This window comes from Hippopotamus amphibius, chromosome 5 (assembly GCF_030028045.1).
Source record: "Hippopotamus amphibius kiboko isolate mHipAmp2 chromosome 5, mHipAmp2.hap2, whole genome shotgun sequence".
In the NCBI taxonomy this organism is placed as follows: Eukaryota; Metazoa; Chordata; class Mammalia; order Artiodactyla; family Hippopotamidae; genus Hippopotamus; species Hippopotamus amphibius.
Window position 1 is genome coordinate 80,505,419 of NC_080190.1, and position 16,689 is coordinate 80,522,107.

General features: G+C 46.8%; 1 protein-coding gene across 1 annotated transcript in view; it reads left to right on the forward strand.

Moving 5' to 3' along the window:
- Positions 1-16,689, forward strand: part of DISC1 (DISC1 scaffold protein) — a 348,040-nt gene that overhangs the window by 142,825 nt on the left and 188,526 nt on the right. The window contains exons 7-8 of the mRNA XM_057736515.1: positions 2,052-2,106; positions 6,292-6,394. Coding sequence (XP_057592498.1) covers positions 2,052-2,106; positions 6,292-6,394 — 158 coding nt within the window. The remainder of the gene's footprint in view (positions 1-2,051; positions 2,107-6,291; positions 6,395-16,689) is intronic.

The window sequence follows — 16,689 nt, forward strand, 5'->3', positions numbered from 1 at the left end:
GGTGTTGAACCTTGTCTTCATGCTTCAAGTTTCTAACTACAAGGTGTCTGATAGATAACGGGAGAGTTAATGAGTTTGTGAATGAATGCAAAGGTCTAGATCAGATGCTCTCGCTGATCTTCCTTTCCTTGCTGACTTCTGTTGCTCTGTGCAGCCCTTAGACCTCACAGATTTTGCTGCAGGTCCCTGCCTGATTCGTTACATTCGGTGTTTCCTCCTCCCAATTACCTCTCACAGTGTTGCCCAGTTAATCTTCCAGAACAAACCCCCATTTTCTTTCCTGTTGCTCTCCTGCTCAGAAATGGAATCATTTCCCATTGACTGTGGGATAGAGCTCAGAGCTCCGTAGACTAGCATTCAGTACTGACTATGGGACTTCCCTGGTGGCTCAGTGGTTAAGAATCTGCCTGCCAATGCAGGGCACACGGGTTCAAGCCCTGGTCCGGGAAGATCCCACATGCCGCGGAGCAACTAAGCCCGTGCGCCACAACTGCTGAGCCTGCGCTCTAGAGCCCACGAGCCACAAGTACTGAGCCCATGCTCTGCAACAAGAGAAGCCACTGCACTGAGAAACCCACGCACCACAAGGAAGAGTAGCCCCTGCTTGCCACAACTAGAGAAAGCCCGCGCACAGCAACAAAGACCCAAAGCAGCCAAAAACAAACAAACAAATAAATAAAATAATAAATAAATCTTTAAAAAAAAACTTAGAATGGCTATTATAAAAAAATACTGGCAATGGCTAGTCCTTTATATTCCTTAAAAATTATTTTAATTGTAAACATCCCAAACACTTTGAAAAATATACCAGATACTCATTCACCTACCATGGGGATTAAACAAATACTGGCACTTTCCCTACTTATTTTTCTAAATAAATAAATAAACAGACATCACAGTTGCAGGTAGACCTCCAGTTCCTATCTCCCCCCCCCCCCCCACCTCACTATTAGAAATAATCATTCCCCGTTTACCTTTATCTCCCACAGTTCACCCTTGTGAGCCATTTGGCCAGTTGGATTCATCTCCCTGAAATTTCACTCTTCCTCCTTTTCCTTGGAGGCCCAGTTCACTTTCCACCTCTTCCAAGGAGTTTTCCCATTACTCCCCCCTAGTTCCTACATCGCTACACAAGTTATTGTCCTACTGCTCACTTGGGGACAAACAGTATGCCGCCTGTGACAGTTCTAATGTAGCCGTTTGATCCTAGCGTTGAGTTTCTATTCCCCATAGAGTAACTTTTCCATCTTGCTTTATATTATAGATGGCTGCCTGTGCATCTTCTCCTTTAGATAACAACGTTGGGAATAAGGTCTGAGTGTTAGTTTCATTCATTTGCTTGTTCATTCGTTCGTTCTGCAGATATTGACTGAGAGCCCACCTATGAGCTCCAGGAATTATTTTAAGCACTAAGGATACAGGAGCAGACACAGGAGGAGGCAGGCAGTTGCTGCAATTGTGGAGCTTTTATTCCAAAGAGGGGAGAGAGAAATTACATGTGTAAATAAATATGTGAAGATGCATAGTGCTAAGGAGAAAAAAGAAGCAGGGGAAAGCCTAAAGAGTAAGGGACTTCTATTTTAGATACTTTAAATATATGTCTCTCCCCTCTGCTGTGCCTCTTTGCTAAACCCAGAAGGTGCTCGGAACATACTGGTTGAATTGCACAGTAAACCCAAAGAGATGATATTGGATTACCTGCCAGTGAAACACTACCCCGTGCAGACCATCCTTCTTGGAAGGTAGTTGTAGGAATATAATTTAATCTTTTGCTTCCAGGAGCACATCTGGGTTGTTGACTCTGTCAATAGATGTGCACTATGGAGATAACAGATTTTAATACCAGCCTAAGTAGAGCATAATCAGGGAGGGGAAAATCTGCTTCCTAGTAACATATTAAATCCAGTCAGATGGAACCAATTTGGCATTGTCTTTGCTACTGTTCTTCAGCCATTGGGCTGATGGAAGGTTCACTGTTTCACAGTGTTTCTACATGTGGTGGGACTGAGCTGTTACCAAGAAGACCAATGTCCTCTCTCTAATTCTTCTAGCCTCCAGGAAAGAATAAAATCCCTCAGCTTGTCACTTAAAGAGATCACTGCTAAGGTAAGTACCTTTCTATGCCCACTTTCTAAAGAAGTCTTTGAAGTTTTCTCTTGACAATTTCATGTCGCAGAGCACCTGGGCTCTGGACAAAATATAGACTTGGCACAGCCATTCTACAGGCCAAGTGATGAACCAGCCATAAGAGCCAGGGCCGAGGGCTGCTGCCATGGTGGAGGGCCTGACTGTGGTCCCCCAGAGACGGACTGGTGTGGCCTTTGCTTCAGAAGGAGCTGCTGTGTTGGGCAAGGGGAAATGATTGCTGCTGTGCAGAGTCAAATACTCTTGCTTAAAAGGTGTCCAGGCTGGGGGTAAACTGAGAAGTTAATTACATTTCCTTCCGGAAGGGCAGCGTTCAGGTTTTTCACAAAGAGACAGAAGTGGTACAGTAGGTGATTGGTTTTTTGTTTTTCAAAGTTAAATTGACTTCGAAATCATTTTGCCTGTTTTACCTGCCATCTATACTTCATTTCAGGACCTCGGTTTGTATAGAGATAGAGGCCTCTGTCACTATTCCCTGGGAGCACATAGTCAATTCACTTAAATTGTCAGTGTCTGGTTAGATAGGATAACTACAGGTTGCAAAACAAAACCCTTCCCTGCAGAGATAGTTATACCCCCCCAAGTTATTGATAAACTGTGAAGTAGGATCAGTTACCCTGTGAATTATTAGCAGAAGTGAGGCTGTGAACTAGGTCTGAATCATTAATGATTTGTGTTAGGTCTGGGAACCCGGGTGGTTATAAGATAGTTGAAATGTGAAAAGAACAGGTCTCTGAGCCTAGAGCAGACAAGAGTCTGGTGGCCTGGAAGGAAGGTTTTCTTGTTCTTGGTGCCTGGGGAAGAGAGCAGGAAGACCTGCCGGGGTCTTGCAGATCATAGCTGAGCTGAAATGGGGGGTGTGTTCTTAGTAAAAATGTCCACAGTGGCTCTGGCCCTTTCCCCAGTTTTTGTGTCTGATTCATTTCTGAAAAAACATTAAATGATTTTGCTAAGAATCACACAGTAGCAGTTTAATGGGCAGTTCTGCCCTGTGTGGAAGGAGAGCTTCCTGTGAGGACTAAGTCTTGCCCGTTAGTTACACAGCATTGGGACCAGGGACCCTGGAATGCTTGAAGTCCGCCCTGCCTTCCAGGAGAACCACCCAGGAGAGCTCACCCAGAGGGGAAGGGCAGGAAATGAGACTCGAGGCAGCCATGCGGGGACCTGAATCTTCAGGCAGAACTTGGGAAAGGGCTTTATCTCAGGCTCCCAGGCCAAGCGTGGCTGAAACCCATCCCCTGCCCAGCTGCAGGTCAAGGACGACTGGCTCGGTTTACCAGTTATATGAGGTGGGAGGGGATCTAGAGAGCAGACCTGAATTTCTGCCTTATGCATGAGGATGATGTCACCTACTGGCATTTGTGTCCTATCTGCCCCATGACCTCCGGGTAGAGCCACTGGGGAGGTGAGGTGAGGCCAAAGCTTCCTGAATGGGGGAGGTGGTGGAGGTATCCTTCTATATTTCCTACTGTTAATTGTGCCATTTATCAGGTGTGTCTAATTTCTGTGTAGTATTAAAGTGTGAAAGGACTCTTGGGTTTAGTTTATTGAGCATCAGACCGTACCGGGTGTGTAACACGAATGAGTACATATCCCAGCAGTGAGGATGCAGGTGTGGGTGATACGTAACACAGAAGGTGTTTATCTGGTGTGTGTTTTCTATGACATTTTATGTTGTGTGCACACGTGTACACCTATGCACACGACATTGGGATTTGTTGATCCTCTCCAGCTGCTGTGATTTGCCCAGATGCCAAAAGTGGTTCGCTTTGTTTGCATCCTTTCTCTAATACATTTACAGAAAACTTACAATTCCGTTGCTTTTCTATAAAAGTAAGGAATTCGTGCCTAAGATTTTAGAATGTAAATGTAAAAGCTCCGTTTGATAATGAGTTCCTCAGGGTCCAATTTAATTTGGAGATAAACAGGAGATGCAGATTTTCTGGGGTATGTGCACATGTGTGTATATTTAGGTGGGTGTGTACGTGTGCACACACGTGAATGTGTGTGTATATGGGGCGCATATGTCAGTTTACAGAGGATTAAAACAAAACTGCTCAGTCACACACAACAACTTCCTCTCCACTCTGGACTTGATTGACTGGCGACCTTGAGGTAGAAGTCGCAGCTTGGCCCAGTTTTCTTTCTTCAGTGTATTAGACACAGTAATCTGATATTCTTGCAAATCCTTCCTCAAAGAGACCTGGCACCTGCCTTCCACTCATTACATTTTTTTCGACTCTTATGGGTTACCCAAACCAAAGGTAATTAGGGGATAAATGAGATGGAAGAAAGCGTTGGAAATAAATGGGGTATCCAGAGGTTGGTAGATATTAGATTACATCCAGCAGTTCCTGAAAGAATGTACGTTGCAATTTAATAAGAAGATTTAGAGGTTGTTTCATATGAATAGTGACAGCTTGCTCAACAAAAGAGAAACTGACCCAATTATGATTAAGAGAGACTGTGGGCTAAAATCAGAAATACTGGACGTACTTGGATGAGGTGCAACAATCGTGGCTGGTGTTACGGAGTTGACAGAAATGTCCTGGGACTTCTGAGGACGTGCTTAGACCAATGGGCGGGGTCGTGCCCGTTATCAGCATTGAGACTGTGAGACTTAGTGCTGGGGTGGGGTCCAGGGCACCTTCCTTTAAACTCCCGGTCCCGACATCCTGAAAAACCTCAGGACCGTTGGGAGTCTCTGAATTAATGACTTTGGGTGGTGGTCGCTCAGCTCTGCTGGTGCAAGCTTTAGGGGAGGGGCCTCCACCCTATCGCCTTCACCCAGAGAGTGAGTTTTATAAGGAGATGTGGGAAATTACAGCTGCTTAGTGGAAAAGAACAGGTTGAAGGCCATGGGGGAAGTGGTGTAACATTTTAGGCAGGATGGGTGAGGTCTGCGTTGATTCTGGAAACACTCTCCATTTCAGTCTGAGGTACACAAAGCATTTCAAGGTGATGGTATCTAGCAAGATCTGGAAACTTCTGGGGAGATTAATTTTACATTTTCTCTGGGCTCTGTGAACCCCACTGGGTTCATTTTAGTGTTTGAATGGAATCAGGTTTTTAGCAAGAAAAGAGGGATGCTTCTAAGTAACATGCTTTGTGGGTTCCCCCAACGTGTCTCCACATGTGTGTTCATTGTTATTCAGCTGTGCTCTGTGCTTTTGTTGAACCAGAGGGTTTTTTAGGTAGTTCATTAATCTCAGTATAGATAGTGATGGAATATGAGGGTTTTGCTTTAAATAAAAGAAAAAAAATGTGCTATTTTAGCTTCAAACAAATACAAAATAACCTAAGACATCTGGAAAAACAAACAGAGGTTTGAGATTTTTGCTATTTTTTAAAAACCCAAGAAAGATGTAGGAAATGAAATGATAAAAACCTGCAAACCTCCCTGAGATCAACTTGCCTACTTTTCAAATCTGACTTCCCAGCAAGTATCTGCTCTCAAGTTGTATCAGACAGCGTTGGCTAGGAATGTTCTGCCCTTGATTGTAATGTCTGTGCACCGTTATTTCCTGCCTGCTATGTGCCAGACACAGAACAAAATCCCTGCTCCCAGAGCGCATATGCTACCCAGAGACACCATAGGAAAACAATGGAAGAAAGACAAACAGTGTGTCAGCTGGAGAGGGCGCTGTGGGAAGAGGATCGGTGGCGGGGGGCAGGGCAGGTGGAAAGGGAGGGAGGGTGAGGGCTTGCTATTTTTGTGGGTGCTCAGCAAGGCCCTTCTTCCCAAGGCAGAGCCCCGAGGGCTGGGAGTGAACTGAGTCACCAGGGACAAGAGTGTTTCAGAAGGAGGGAGTAAGAGCGCAGCGGCCCTGGGGAGGGAGGTTATTTTAATTTGTGGTCGTGTGCTCTGGTGTGCGCTCATCTCAGTGTAGTGTGCAGGTGTGTGAGAGCTGTAGGACCTACGCTTGGGTGTGCCGGTGCCTGCTTCATTTAGCCTGTCCTCCCTCCCTCCCTCCCTTCCTTCCATCCTTCCTTCCTTTATGCATTGCTTGCTTTTTAAGAACTCTCCCGCAGTTACTCGTATCACCCCCTTTATTACTTATAAACCCAGGACTCTGACTGGCGCTCTGCTGCCCTCTGACTTTTACCGGAATTAATGATGCCTCATGGCCGTCTCTCTCCTTCTAGGTGTGTATGAGTGAAAGGTTCTGCAGCGCCCTGAGGAAGAAGGTTAACGATATTGAAACCCAACTGCCGGCACTGCTTGAAGCCAAAATGCTTGCCGTCTCAGGTACCTGGGAACAGAGGGGACGTGGAGGCAGTTGACCTGAATGTTGACCACCACCACATCCGTGTCTCCTCCTGGATTAACATTCTACCTGTAACGGATGGCATACTCGACAGCTTAAAGCTTTTCTGGGGAGTTTCACTAAAACTCATGGAATAGATGGGCGGCATGGTTTCCTTGTAAGGGATGGATAAGACTCTAAAAAACACACAAGCACACATCATATAAAAGAGTTATTTGTGTAGGTACCATTGTTTGGATTTCCAGTTCTTGTTTCTCTAAGAGTTTAGAGACTAGGTGTACTCTGTGTGCTGTACAATCCTAGCCGATGTTTCTACAACGTATGGATCCTGGGGATGCTCAGTGAGGGTTATTGGGTGTGATCAGCCCCTTCCTATGGGGAAAGAGTGATAACAGGAGACAAACTGATGTACTTAGTGTAACACTCTAGTCACAGATGATAGATTTTTGGAGGATTCTTGGTGGATCATTACCCTTTGTTAATCTGGTAGCTATTAAGGGGTGTGTTTTTCCATTAATCAGCAGACTGAAAACGCAGGCTTCTGAAAATAGGATCTTACTCTATCATTTGAACGGTGCTTTTGAACATTCCTCTGCATTTGTCATTTTACTTTATTTTCACATCAGCTCTATCAGGTGGGTGGGGGACATGCTGTGATCCGGAGGGACAGAGGGGAGGTTACGGCCCTGGGGTGTGTCCTTTGGTTAAGTTCACTCCATCAGGTAAGTGGCGGTAGATGGGAGGCTAGAGTCCAGGTGTGATAGATGGATTTTTAACACACTCAGCTAATGACAGCCTCCAAGTGTTCTGAGTTTTATAGATTGAATGAATCCACAGCTTGTCAGCTTTGGAAGAATCATAAAAATTTAATGAGAAGGTATAATAATTACATGTATGGGCTTTAAATGGCATTTTAAGAAGGAACACAGTAATCTGCAGCTTCTGCTCTTCAGATCATTAAACAACTAATGTTGGCAGCTAACGAGCAATTTGGTGCCTGGCGCAGTCATGTGTGTTATATACAACCCGCAGAACACGCGCATGTGAATGTGGGGCTTGGCTCTTAACAGCTTCACATGCCATTTACTTGGAATTACGGCCCCATTTGCTAAGAGGAAAAAAAGAAGATTGAACACAGTCTTGCTTCTGAGTTAGGGTTTTTGCCTTTCTTCACCAATGTATCTTTCCCGGGAATACAGGTGGATATGTCTCTATTAAGCCCAGGGGAGGAGATGCATCATTCAGGCAGCAGAGACACCCGCTCGCAAATACGAACGATTTCCTGTTAGGATCCCAGGGAAAATTCTTAAGATGGTATCTTGCGTATGGGACCTGGGTCTTCTGTGTGGTTCTTAGATCAGCTTAGAAATCGGTGAGACCTGATCAGATGAGGGATCCCCTGAGTTAACTGGGGTGGGAACTCACCTCCCGACTCCCCTATTTCCTGGTCACTCTGGAGCCCCTTGGGGAAACAGAGCTTTCAGTCAACGGGCTGGCCCATGGGTTGGGCCGGGCTGGTGGCAGGGTGGTCATCATTAACTGCCCTGTAATGTAATCGCATTACATAATGTGATTTCCGTTTCCTCTTGAGCTGTGCTCCACAGCAGGGAGGGCCCGAGGAGGGAAAAGTTGTTTCCCTTAGGATGCTGAAGGGCCTGTTTTGGTACCTTCAGAATGACCAGTCCTCACTCCGCTAGACAAAAGCCACAGCCACAAACCTCTCCCAGAGATGCCTTTCTCTATTTTGTGAGGTTGCTGGGACAATGCTCTTGAGACTCTTAGAAGCCCTATTGGGGGCTTCCCTGGTGGTGCAGTGATTAAGAATCTGCCTGCCAATGCAGGAGACACAGGTTCGAACCCTGGTCCGGGAAGATCCCACATGCCATGGAGCAACTAAGCCTGTGCCCAGCAACAACTGAGCCTGTGCTCTAGAGCCCATGAAAAAAAAAAAAAAAAAAAAAAAAGAAGCCCTATTGAATGGAGAGGATCTTATGGGATACTCTTAGGTTCTTAGAGGGCCTTCCGTCTGTCTGAAAGTTTCTAGGTCTCCCATCCTGGATTTGATCTATGAACTGAGGCCTTTGCTTAATTTGAGAATTATCTGCTTTCTGCAGAGGCAGGGAAAAAGAAGTTTATTTTCAAACCCAGCAAGTCCCGGCTCCTTTATATTTAAATGTGTGTTCTTTAGCTCATCTCTCTTTTCTTGCACGTGACCCCAGGCAGCGACCAGAAGCCAGTGGGCACTTCTGTATCCTGCATGGAAATCCACTTGGCTGTATGAATAATTCACTAGGAATTCTTTTCTCTATCACCTCACTGATAGTGTTACCAGACTTTCTGTCACTATATTACAGGGGTCCCTTTTCCTCCAGCTTCCAATCATACTTTTCTTACGTTCTTTCAGCCTTCACCGAGGCCTGCCACCTGGTCCCAAAGTCAGTGCTTCAGATTGTAGGGGTTTGTTACAGCAGCACTCCACTTTCAGATGCCAAAATCTGTCCTCATTGTTGATTGCTGCATAATTAACTACTTCAAGACTTGGTGACTTGAAACATCGCCCATCATTTGTTTTGCCCGTGAACCTGCTATTTGGGCAGGGGCTGGGAGGGTCAGCTAGGGCGGCTCGGCTGGGGCTGGAGAGTCCGAGCAGGTTGGCCTGTCTGTCTGTCTGTCTCTTGGTTCCTCCACGTGAGCCTCACTATAGCCAGCCTGGCTTTCTCACAGCATGGCTGTTGGATTCTAAGAGTGAGTGTCCCAAGAGACAGGACATGGAGGTTTCTTATTCCTTAAGGCCTGGACTCAGAAAGTGGCATGCATCTCTATCAACAGGTAATAAATTACTCCAAAACTTTGTAGCTTGAAACAACAACCATTTATCATATCCCACAGGTTCTGAGGGTTAGGAATCCCGAAGCAGCTTAGCTGGGGGATCCTAGCTCAGGATCGAGAGGTTGCTATCCGGATATGGAGTGGGGCTGCATATCTGAAGGCTTGATGGGGCCTGAAAGGTCTGCTTCGAAGCTCATTCACTTGGCTAGTGGCAGAAGGTCCCGGTTTGTGGCCACGTGGGCCACGCCGTAGGGCACTCACGACGTGGTAGCTGATTTCCCCTGAGCGAGTGACCTGATATTGAAAGCAAACAAGATAGAAGACACGGTGCTTGTTGGACCTTAGTTTCCAAAGTCTCACAGTCCCCTCTGCCTTAGTGACCAGAAGGGAATTGCTAAGTCCAGCCCACACTCAAGGGGAGGGGAGACAGATGCCACCCCAAGGGGGAGCATTAAAGAATCTGATAGACACATTTTAAAACCACCACGGCTGCCATTTTATTTCATTGATCGAGCAGTCTTGGGGCCCTGATTTAAGGGAAAGAGACACAGGTGCCAACTGTCAGTGAGAGGTGTGCCAAGAGTTTTGGGGGACCATGTTTTACAGTGTGCCACAGAGACTTGGGAGCCTGTGGGATTCTGTGAACTAAAGATGTGGACAGATTTTCAGGCACAGGTAATGGCATCAAGCCTAGGCCTGGCTCTAGATACTGAGGGTGCAGCAGTGGACAGGACAAGATCCCGTCCTTTATGATAATTATGGAATGGGGTGGAGTTAGATATGCCCCGATTCACTGTGGAGGAAAAGCAGGACTGTGTTTTTTGGGGGAAGAGTCGTCGAGATGATTGACTCTGGTGCAGAGTGGGTACTGTGGTGGGAATAAGCTAGTCATCGCTGGTTAGGACCTGGCTGTCCAGGGCTCTGTACTTCAGACTGAGGGTAAAAGTATCGAGGAGGCATTATAGTTAATTTTTAAGCAAGGCAAGGACGTGACCAAAGCCAGACTTTAGGAAGCCCGGTCTGGCAGGGGGTATGCAGTGGAACAGAGGTAGGAGTGTCTGGGCTGGGGCTCATTGACGTAACCAAGATGCTGGCAGTAAAAAAGGAGGAGAAGAAGGCTGGTGTATGAAATCTACAGATGCTTAGAAGAGCTATGGTGGTATTAATATAGCCAGTTGAATGTGGTATACTATACATTAAGAAAACCTAGAAAGCCCATCATTTTTTTTAAAGTGTAGGTCGTATGAGATTAGAATGCAGAAAGTGGTAAGACATCAAATGCAACTGTCCTCTAGGTTTTATTTTGCGATATACAGTGGATGCTCCATGTAATTATCAGTCCATTTCTTCACCACTGCTCCTGTGGCTTTCAGATGCTCCAAGGACCCTAGCTTTCTCCCTTGTCTTCATCCACCTACACAAGTCTTGACTTAACTGTATCTTATTCATCTCTTTTCTTTCCCTTAACTCACGTGATGTTTGGCAGAGAATGGCTTGGTGTAAAGCACACACCCATCTTTCATTACCATGGACAGATAGGTTCTGATGTCATTGTCCACCCTAGAGAAGGCCATCCCCCTTGCTCTATGCATAGTGACTTAGAATGGAGAGCTGACCGGGGCCGACAGATTTCTTGGTTCTTGAGAGCAGAGGCCATACTTCGTAGCAGATAGACACTTTGGCTTTGGAATCCAAGAGGTCTGTGTTCAAGCCCAGCTTAATCACCATCTGGCTGGGTGAACTTGTGCAAATTTTCTTCTTTTCTTTTCTTTTCTTTTCTTTTTGGCTGTGTTGGGTCTTGGTTGCAGCATGTGGGATCTTCACTGTGGTGCACGGGTTTTCTCTCTCTAGTTGTGGCACGCGAGCTCAGTAATTGTGGCACATGGACTTAGTTGCCCTGCGGCATGTGGGATCTTAGTTCCCTGACCAGGGATAAAGCCCACGTCCTCTGCATTGGAAAGCGGATTCTTTACCACTGGACCACCAGGGAAGTCCCAATTTTTTCATTTTTTAAAAATCTTACTTCTTCACCTATAAAATGAAGATAACAGTCACACTATTACATTAGTGTGCTGTAAGAGTTAAATGAGGTAGTAAATTAGAATAATACGGTGCGTTAATACACTGATACATGGATAATAAATGTGAGAGCTGCTTGTGCAGAGTGAATAGATGCTTAACTAGTGGGAGGAGGTGACCCCTTGACCAGCTGTCACTCACTGCTGCAGGTTCCTGGCTCATTTACCTGCAGCAAAAGGGGTTGTGGTGGCATCTACATCCCTTATTACAAAGTGGTTTTGGCTCCAAATGCCTGCACAGTCTCCTGCCTGCTGAACGAGGCTGGGCTGCTCATTGGTGGCGAGGCTTCGTGTGTCCCTTTGGTTTGCATCAATGAATTCAGATGCACAGAGCCCTGCTGGTCCCCTCCCCAGGTCAGGACTTAACCTTAGCCCTGGAGGACTGGTCACTGTTAGGGCTGGATCCTGCCCAGGAAGCTGAACCAGGGAGAAGAGCATCTTCCCGAGGCCTGCAGCGGGTCTGGTCTGACTGCCCACTTCAGGCCCCTTTCCCCTGGGCTTCACTGAGCCTTTTCTGGATGGAAGTTGAGAGCCTGCTTTCCGCAGGAGGCAGGCCCAGGCCCACCTTGCTGACTGGTGGCCTAGAGAGAAAGTGAGAGCAAAGATCTCAGAAGGTGCTCCACAAAGGGGAGCCCGCCCAGACCAGGGCTCCTTGACCCTGCGCTGCCCTCACCAACCGCTTCACCCTCTGTCCCTGGTGAAACGTGACTGCATGGGCCCCTCTCAGGCAGGGGCTGCTGAGGGCAGAGCGAGGGGATGATCTCGGTGCCTCTAGAGAGTGTGATGGGTGTGACTGCCTCAGGCTCTGTGGTCAAGATGTCAGCGGCAGAAGTAGGGGCCTGTCTCCTTCTCTAGGACTGTGCCGGGCCTTGCCCGACGTTTGACCTCTGGTGATACGCGCTCCTGTCTTGAGCTTAGCCTGGTTCCCCCTCTGCCTGCCATGACCTCCTTTCATAGCTGTGGCCTCCTCACCCTTCTCCAGTTCCCAGAAACAGAAGATGTTTCAGGGCCGGGAACCCAGGTCTGTGACTCAGCAACAGGCATCCTTCCTGCCTGTCACCAGCCTTCTGTCTTGGGCTCCGGGTCCTGTAACTGGGCTCTACCTCCGTCGTGCTCTGTGACCTGACTAGTGTCCCATCTGCATCTTGCACGGGGCCTGCTGTGCTCTGATGGTTTCCCCGCCCCCAGGATCGAGGCCTCTGATGCCTGGGCGCTGAAACTTTCTGATATTGACACCCTGGATGTATTTCTGCTCCATCCAGCCTTTCCCTGCTCGAAGCCGCCACCCTTATTGATCTGGTCCATGTGTTGAGTCACCTTGCTATTTTCTTCTTGGTCTTTGCCTGATGGCCTGGCACTCAGGAGACAGTCAATAAGAGTAATTGTTTGAAAAACATGAACCCCCATTTGTCGATTTCTATCCCCAGAATCTATTTCCATGCCTCATTTGGATATCCCCTCAGTTTGTGGTGTATTTTCTTTCTCATCTGCCTCCTATTGTCTGTTTCCAAAGAACAAACAGTTCAAATAATCATTTATTTTTAAATAGCATATCAAGATGTCTCTGGTACTCCAAGCCATTAAAATTTTTTTTAATATATTTTTAAATTAATTTATTTTATTTTTTACTTATTGGCTGCATTGGGTCTTCGTTGCTGTGCGCAGGCTTTCTCTAGTTGCGGAGAGCGGGGGGCTACCCTTCATTGCAGTGCGCGGGCTTCTTATTGTGGTGGCTTCCCTTGTTGTGGAGCACCGGCTCTAGGCACGTGGGCTTCAGTAGTTGCGGCACATGGGCTCTATAGTTTTGGCTCAAGGGCTCTAGAGCACAGGCTCAGTAGTTGTGGTACACAGGCTTAGCTGCTCTGCAGCATGTGGAATCTTCCCGGACCAGGGCTCAAACCCATGTACCCTGCATTTGCAGGTGGATTCTTAACCACTGTGCCACCAGGGAAGCCCAGGCCATTTTTTTAAAAAATATGATTCTATCCGATTTGACTTTTCCTTTATAGAGAATAAAAATTATCTATACTTAAAATGCATTAGTTGGAGACAAATGTGTATGAACAGCAGCCTGAAATATTCTCTTTCTCTTTCTTTTTTTCTTTTCGGCTGTGCCATGCAGCTTATGGGATCTTAGTTCCCTAATCAAGGATCAAACCCATGCCCCCCTGCAATAGAAGCATGGAGTCCTAACCATTGGACAACCATGGAAGTCCCTGAAATCTTCTTTCTTAGTTTGTGATTTGGAGGGAAATAGGAACATTCTTAGAAATAAAACTCGATTTTCTAAATAAGTACAAAATGTTTCCTTCTCTCTAAAAAAAGCTCATGGTTTAGATCAATGGCCAGGGGAGTTGATAGGCTCAGTAAAGATATCTCAGAGATGGTGTTTATCCAAGGTGAAAATAAAGAGCCACCAAGTGAGAAGGGAAGGGTATTGTTCAGAGCTTACTATAGCAAGGGTGTTAATCACCATCACTTGAGTTTCGGCAAGAATTCCAAGGCAAGCAGAGGAGAGGGAAAGCTTCATGGTGAAGGAAAGGAAAGTTCCATGTGTAATTGGAGCCTGTTGACCTGGAGAAGCTGGGGGTGGGTTAACTAGAGCATCCATTGTGATTGGTTAGGGGAGCATTTGACTTTCTCTGGTTGATCCTAAGCTGAAAGCAGGCTCAAAAGTTAGGAAGCTGTCATGAATCAAGTCCTAGCCATTTGGGGCCAGTTGTTACAGAATTTATCATTTAGCTTCCTGGATTGTGAGTAGAGACAGCATCTGACTTCCTACAAGTCTGCCTGATAGCCAGCTGGCCTCCTAGGCTGGTTACTGTACATAGGGTGGGTTTCCCAGGTGGGTTGCTGCAGGCTGGGGTTCTGTTCTATCTGTGAGCTGGCCATTATCTGTTTGTGTATTTTGTCTCTCACCAGGCACCGCATTTTCTCAAGCTATTTGAAGAAGTCTTTGTTTTATGTAAAAAATCCCGTGTTCCAGCATTCGGTTCTCCTTCTCTATCAAATATGGCCGTGTCTAAAATGTTTGATGTGCGAAACCAGTCACGGGGCTCCGCTCACAGAAAATGCTTTTCAGTATCTCAGGAAATCATGGCAACTGAAAGAAAGAAACAAAACTAGTGGAGAATGGCAAATGCCAGCTGAAGCAGCTTCCATGCAGAGGTGGGGGTGAGGGGCAGTTAGCCAGTGCTTGTTTGTGGCCTTGATATTCCTCAGGGTGAGGCTTGGAAGGCAGAGCGTGTGGTCTTGCCCAACCAGAGGTTGTGCACTTGAGCTTGGAGTTCCTCGAAGGATCTGGTGTCATGCCAGAGAAGAGATGCAGGACTCTATTATGTTGGGGTTTGATTCTGTTCAGCACTGGCTCTATTTCTTTTTCTCTAGAATAGAAGTATAGCTCACATTTGGGTACTTGGGATAATTTTAGGACGGTAGTCACAAATGGAAATGTGTGTGGCCCAGTGAGTACCGTGCGTGTGCACGTCCCCCTGGGTGAAAGTCATAGTGAGGCCTGGGGTCCGAGCAGGTGAAACAGCCCACCTGAGCACAGGACCCAACCCCAGGCTTCTTGGTGCTCTCTCCCTTTATAAATGATTTGTGGCCGCGTTCTGACCAAGTCCCTTACTGAGCTATATTTGGTAGAATAAGCACCTAACATGCGGTTGGAAGAACCAAGTTCAAGTTCAGTCATCTTATGTGAGATCTTAGAACTCCAGGACGTCGTGACCCTGGGAACGTCACTCTCTGGGTCTCAGTCTCTTCAATGGGAAACCAAAGACCATCATTACAAGACCCTCTTCCTGGATTGTTGGGAAGACTAGGTGAGAATTCGTACAATGAGGGTCCTGTCATCTATAAAATGAGACTCAATTAATGACCTCAAAAAATGACCCCCAGATAGCATGAAGTAGAGGAGGGTAAATATTTAAGTTCAGAGACACTGAAGATGAAGTTAGAAAGAACAGGTTGGGTAAAATCAGTTTCAGCTTTGGCATACACCTAGAGGTTTTTAATTGTTATTTGCCGAGTAAAATATTTTGACAGGTGCTTTAAAAAACCTACTTGAAGGCCCACGTGTGGTTCCCTTGCAGCAGAGCAGGCAGGCATATGTGCCGCTTGATGCAAAGGCAGATATGCATCTCCACACAGATCCCCTTGGCTTTAGAGAAGACACAATAGGCTGATGGAGATGGGGTCCCAGGGTCATTGATGGGACATCCTTCAGGGATCAGCATTTCTTTTTCTCAGTTTTCATCACGGAACTCTGGTCAGTTTCAGTAATTGGGGAGGGCTGCATCAAGGAAGATTCGCCTCATGGGCTTGGATCTGAGGCCAAAATGCTTATGAAATATTAACCAAGGACAGCATAGCATTTTATCATGACGTGGGTTTTGCTACTAACTGTCTCTTTGGGAATTCACACTCATTCTGCATGTATAAAACTTCTACATAACTCTGCATCTTTCCAAGCCATACCCCTTCGGATCAAGGACGGATCGTAATTAGTGATGTCTCTCATGTTTTATTAAGGCCCTGGTCTCTAGAGCTGGTGATGGGTTACAGGAGGGCCTGAGGATGTATTTCCAGGAAACCTTCTGTACAGGCACGCTCTGCACCTCTGTAGTCTCTACATGTTTGCTTTGAGAGGTCTTTTCTCTCTGAACTGTTCTCAGGAGGAAGTTGCACACTTGGCACCTTCTGCCTGGTGTCTGTGGGGCCCGGTTGGTGCTCACCCCAATTTTATTAAGTCTCTGGCTTGAATATATGGCCCAGGGGCTCCCTCAGCCCAGGCTGAGAAGGGAACTTGGAGGCACCACACGTGCTTGTGCTGCACTGCCCGGAGGCAGTCACACCTCTGGGGCGGGTCCCCCCGCAGACTCCCCACAGTGTGGCAGCAGTTCCCGTGGCTTCTTCGTGGCCCGTCATAGGGGGCTCCACCCGCAGAGGCCCTCACTGGTCGTTGTTCAGATAGAAATCACTGATCGGAAAACGTTTTAGTTGTGTTTCCATTTACAGCTCAAAGCTTGTGGCGTCCAGTCTGCTCTTCTCATCAGGACTTTGTTTTTCTAAAGGGGCCCAAACCCATTGGCTTGGATTTGGGGCCCTCTGTCGATGTCTTGGCCAGTCTAGTCTCTGCCTTGGTCACGTGCCTCCCTCCCGCCATGCCACCCCCCTCCCCCACCACCCAAGACAATGCCCTTCGCTTAACCAGGTTCCCACTTTGTCTTTTGGAAACCTTACGTTCTTTCAGGGTGAACCGGCCTCTATCTCCCTTTCTGGAATGATCTCTCTTCTCTGAGCCCTCCTAGTGCATATTTGCCTGGTTTTTTTTGCATACATCTTATCCCCTTTATTTGATGTAACGT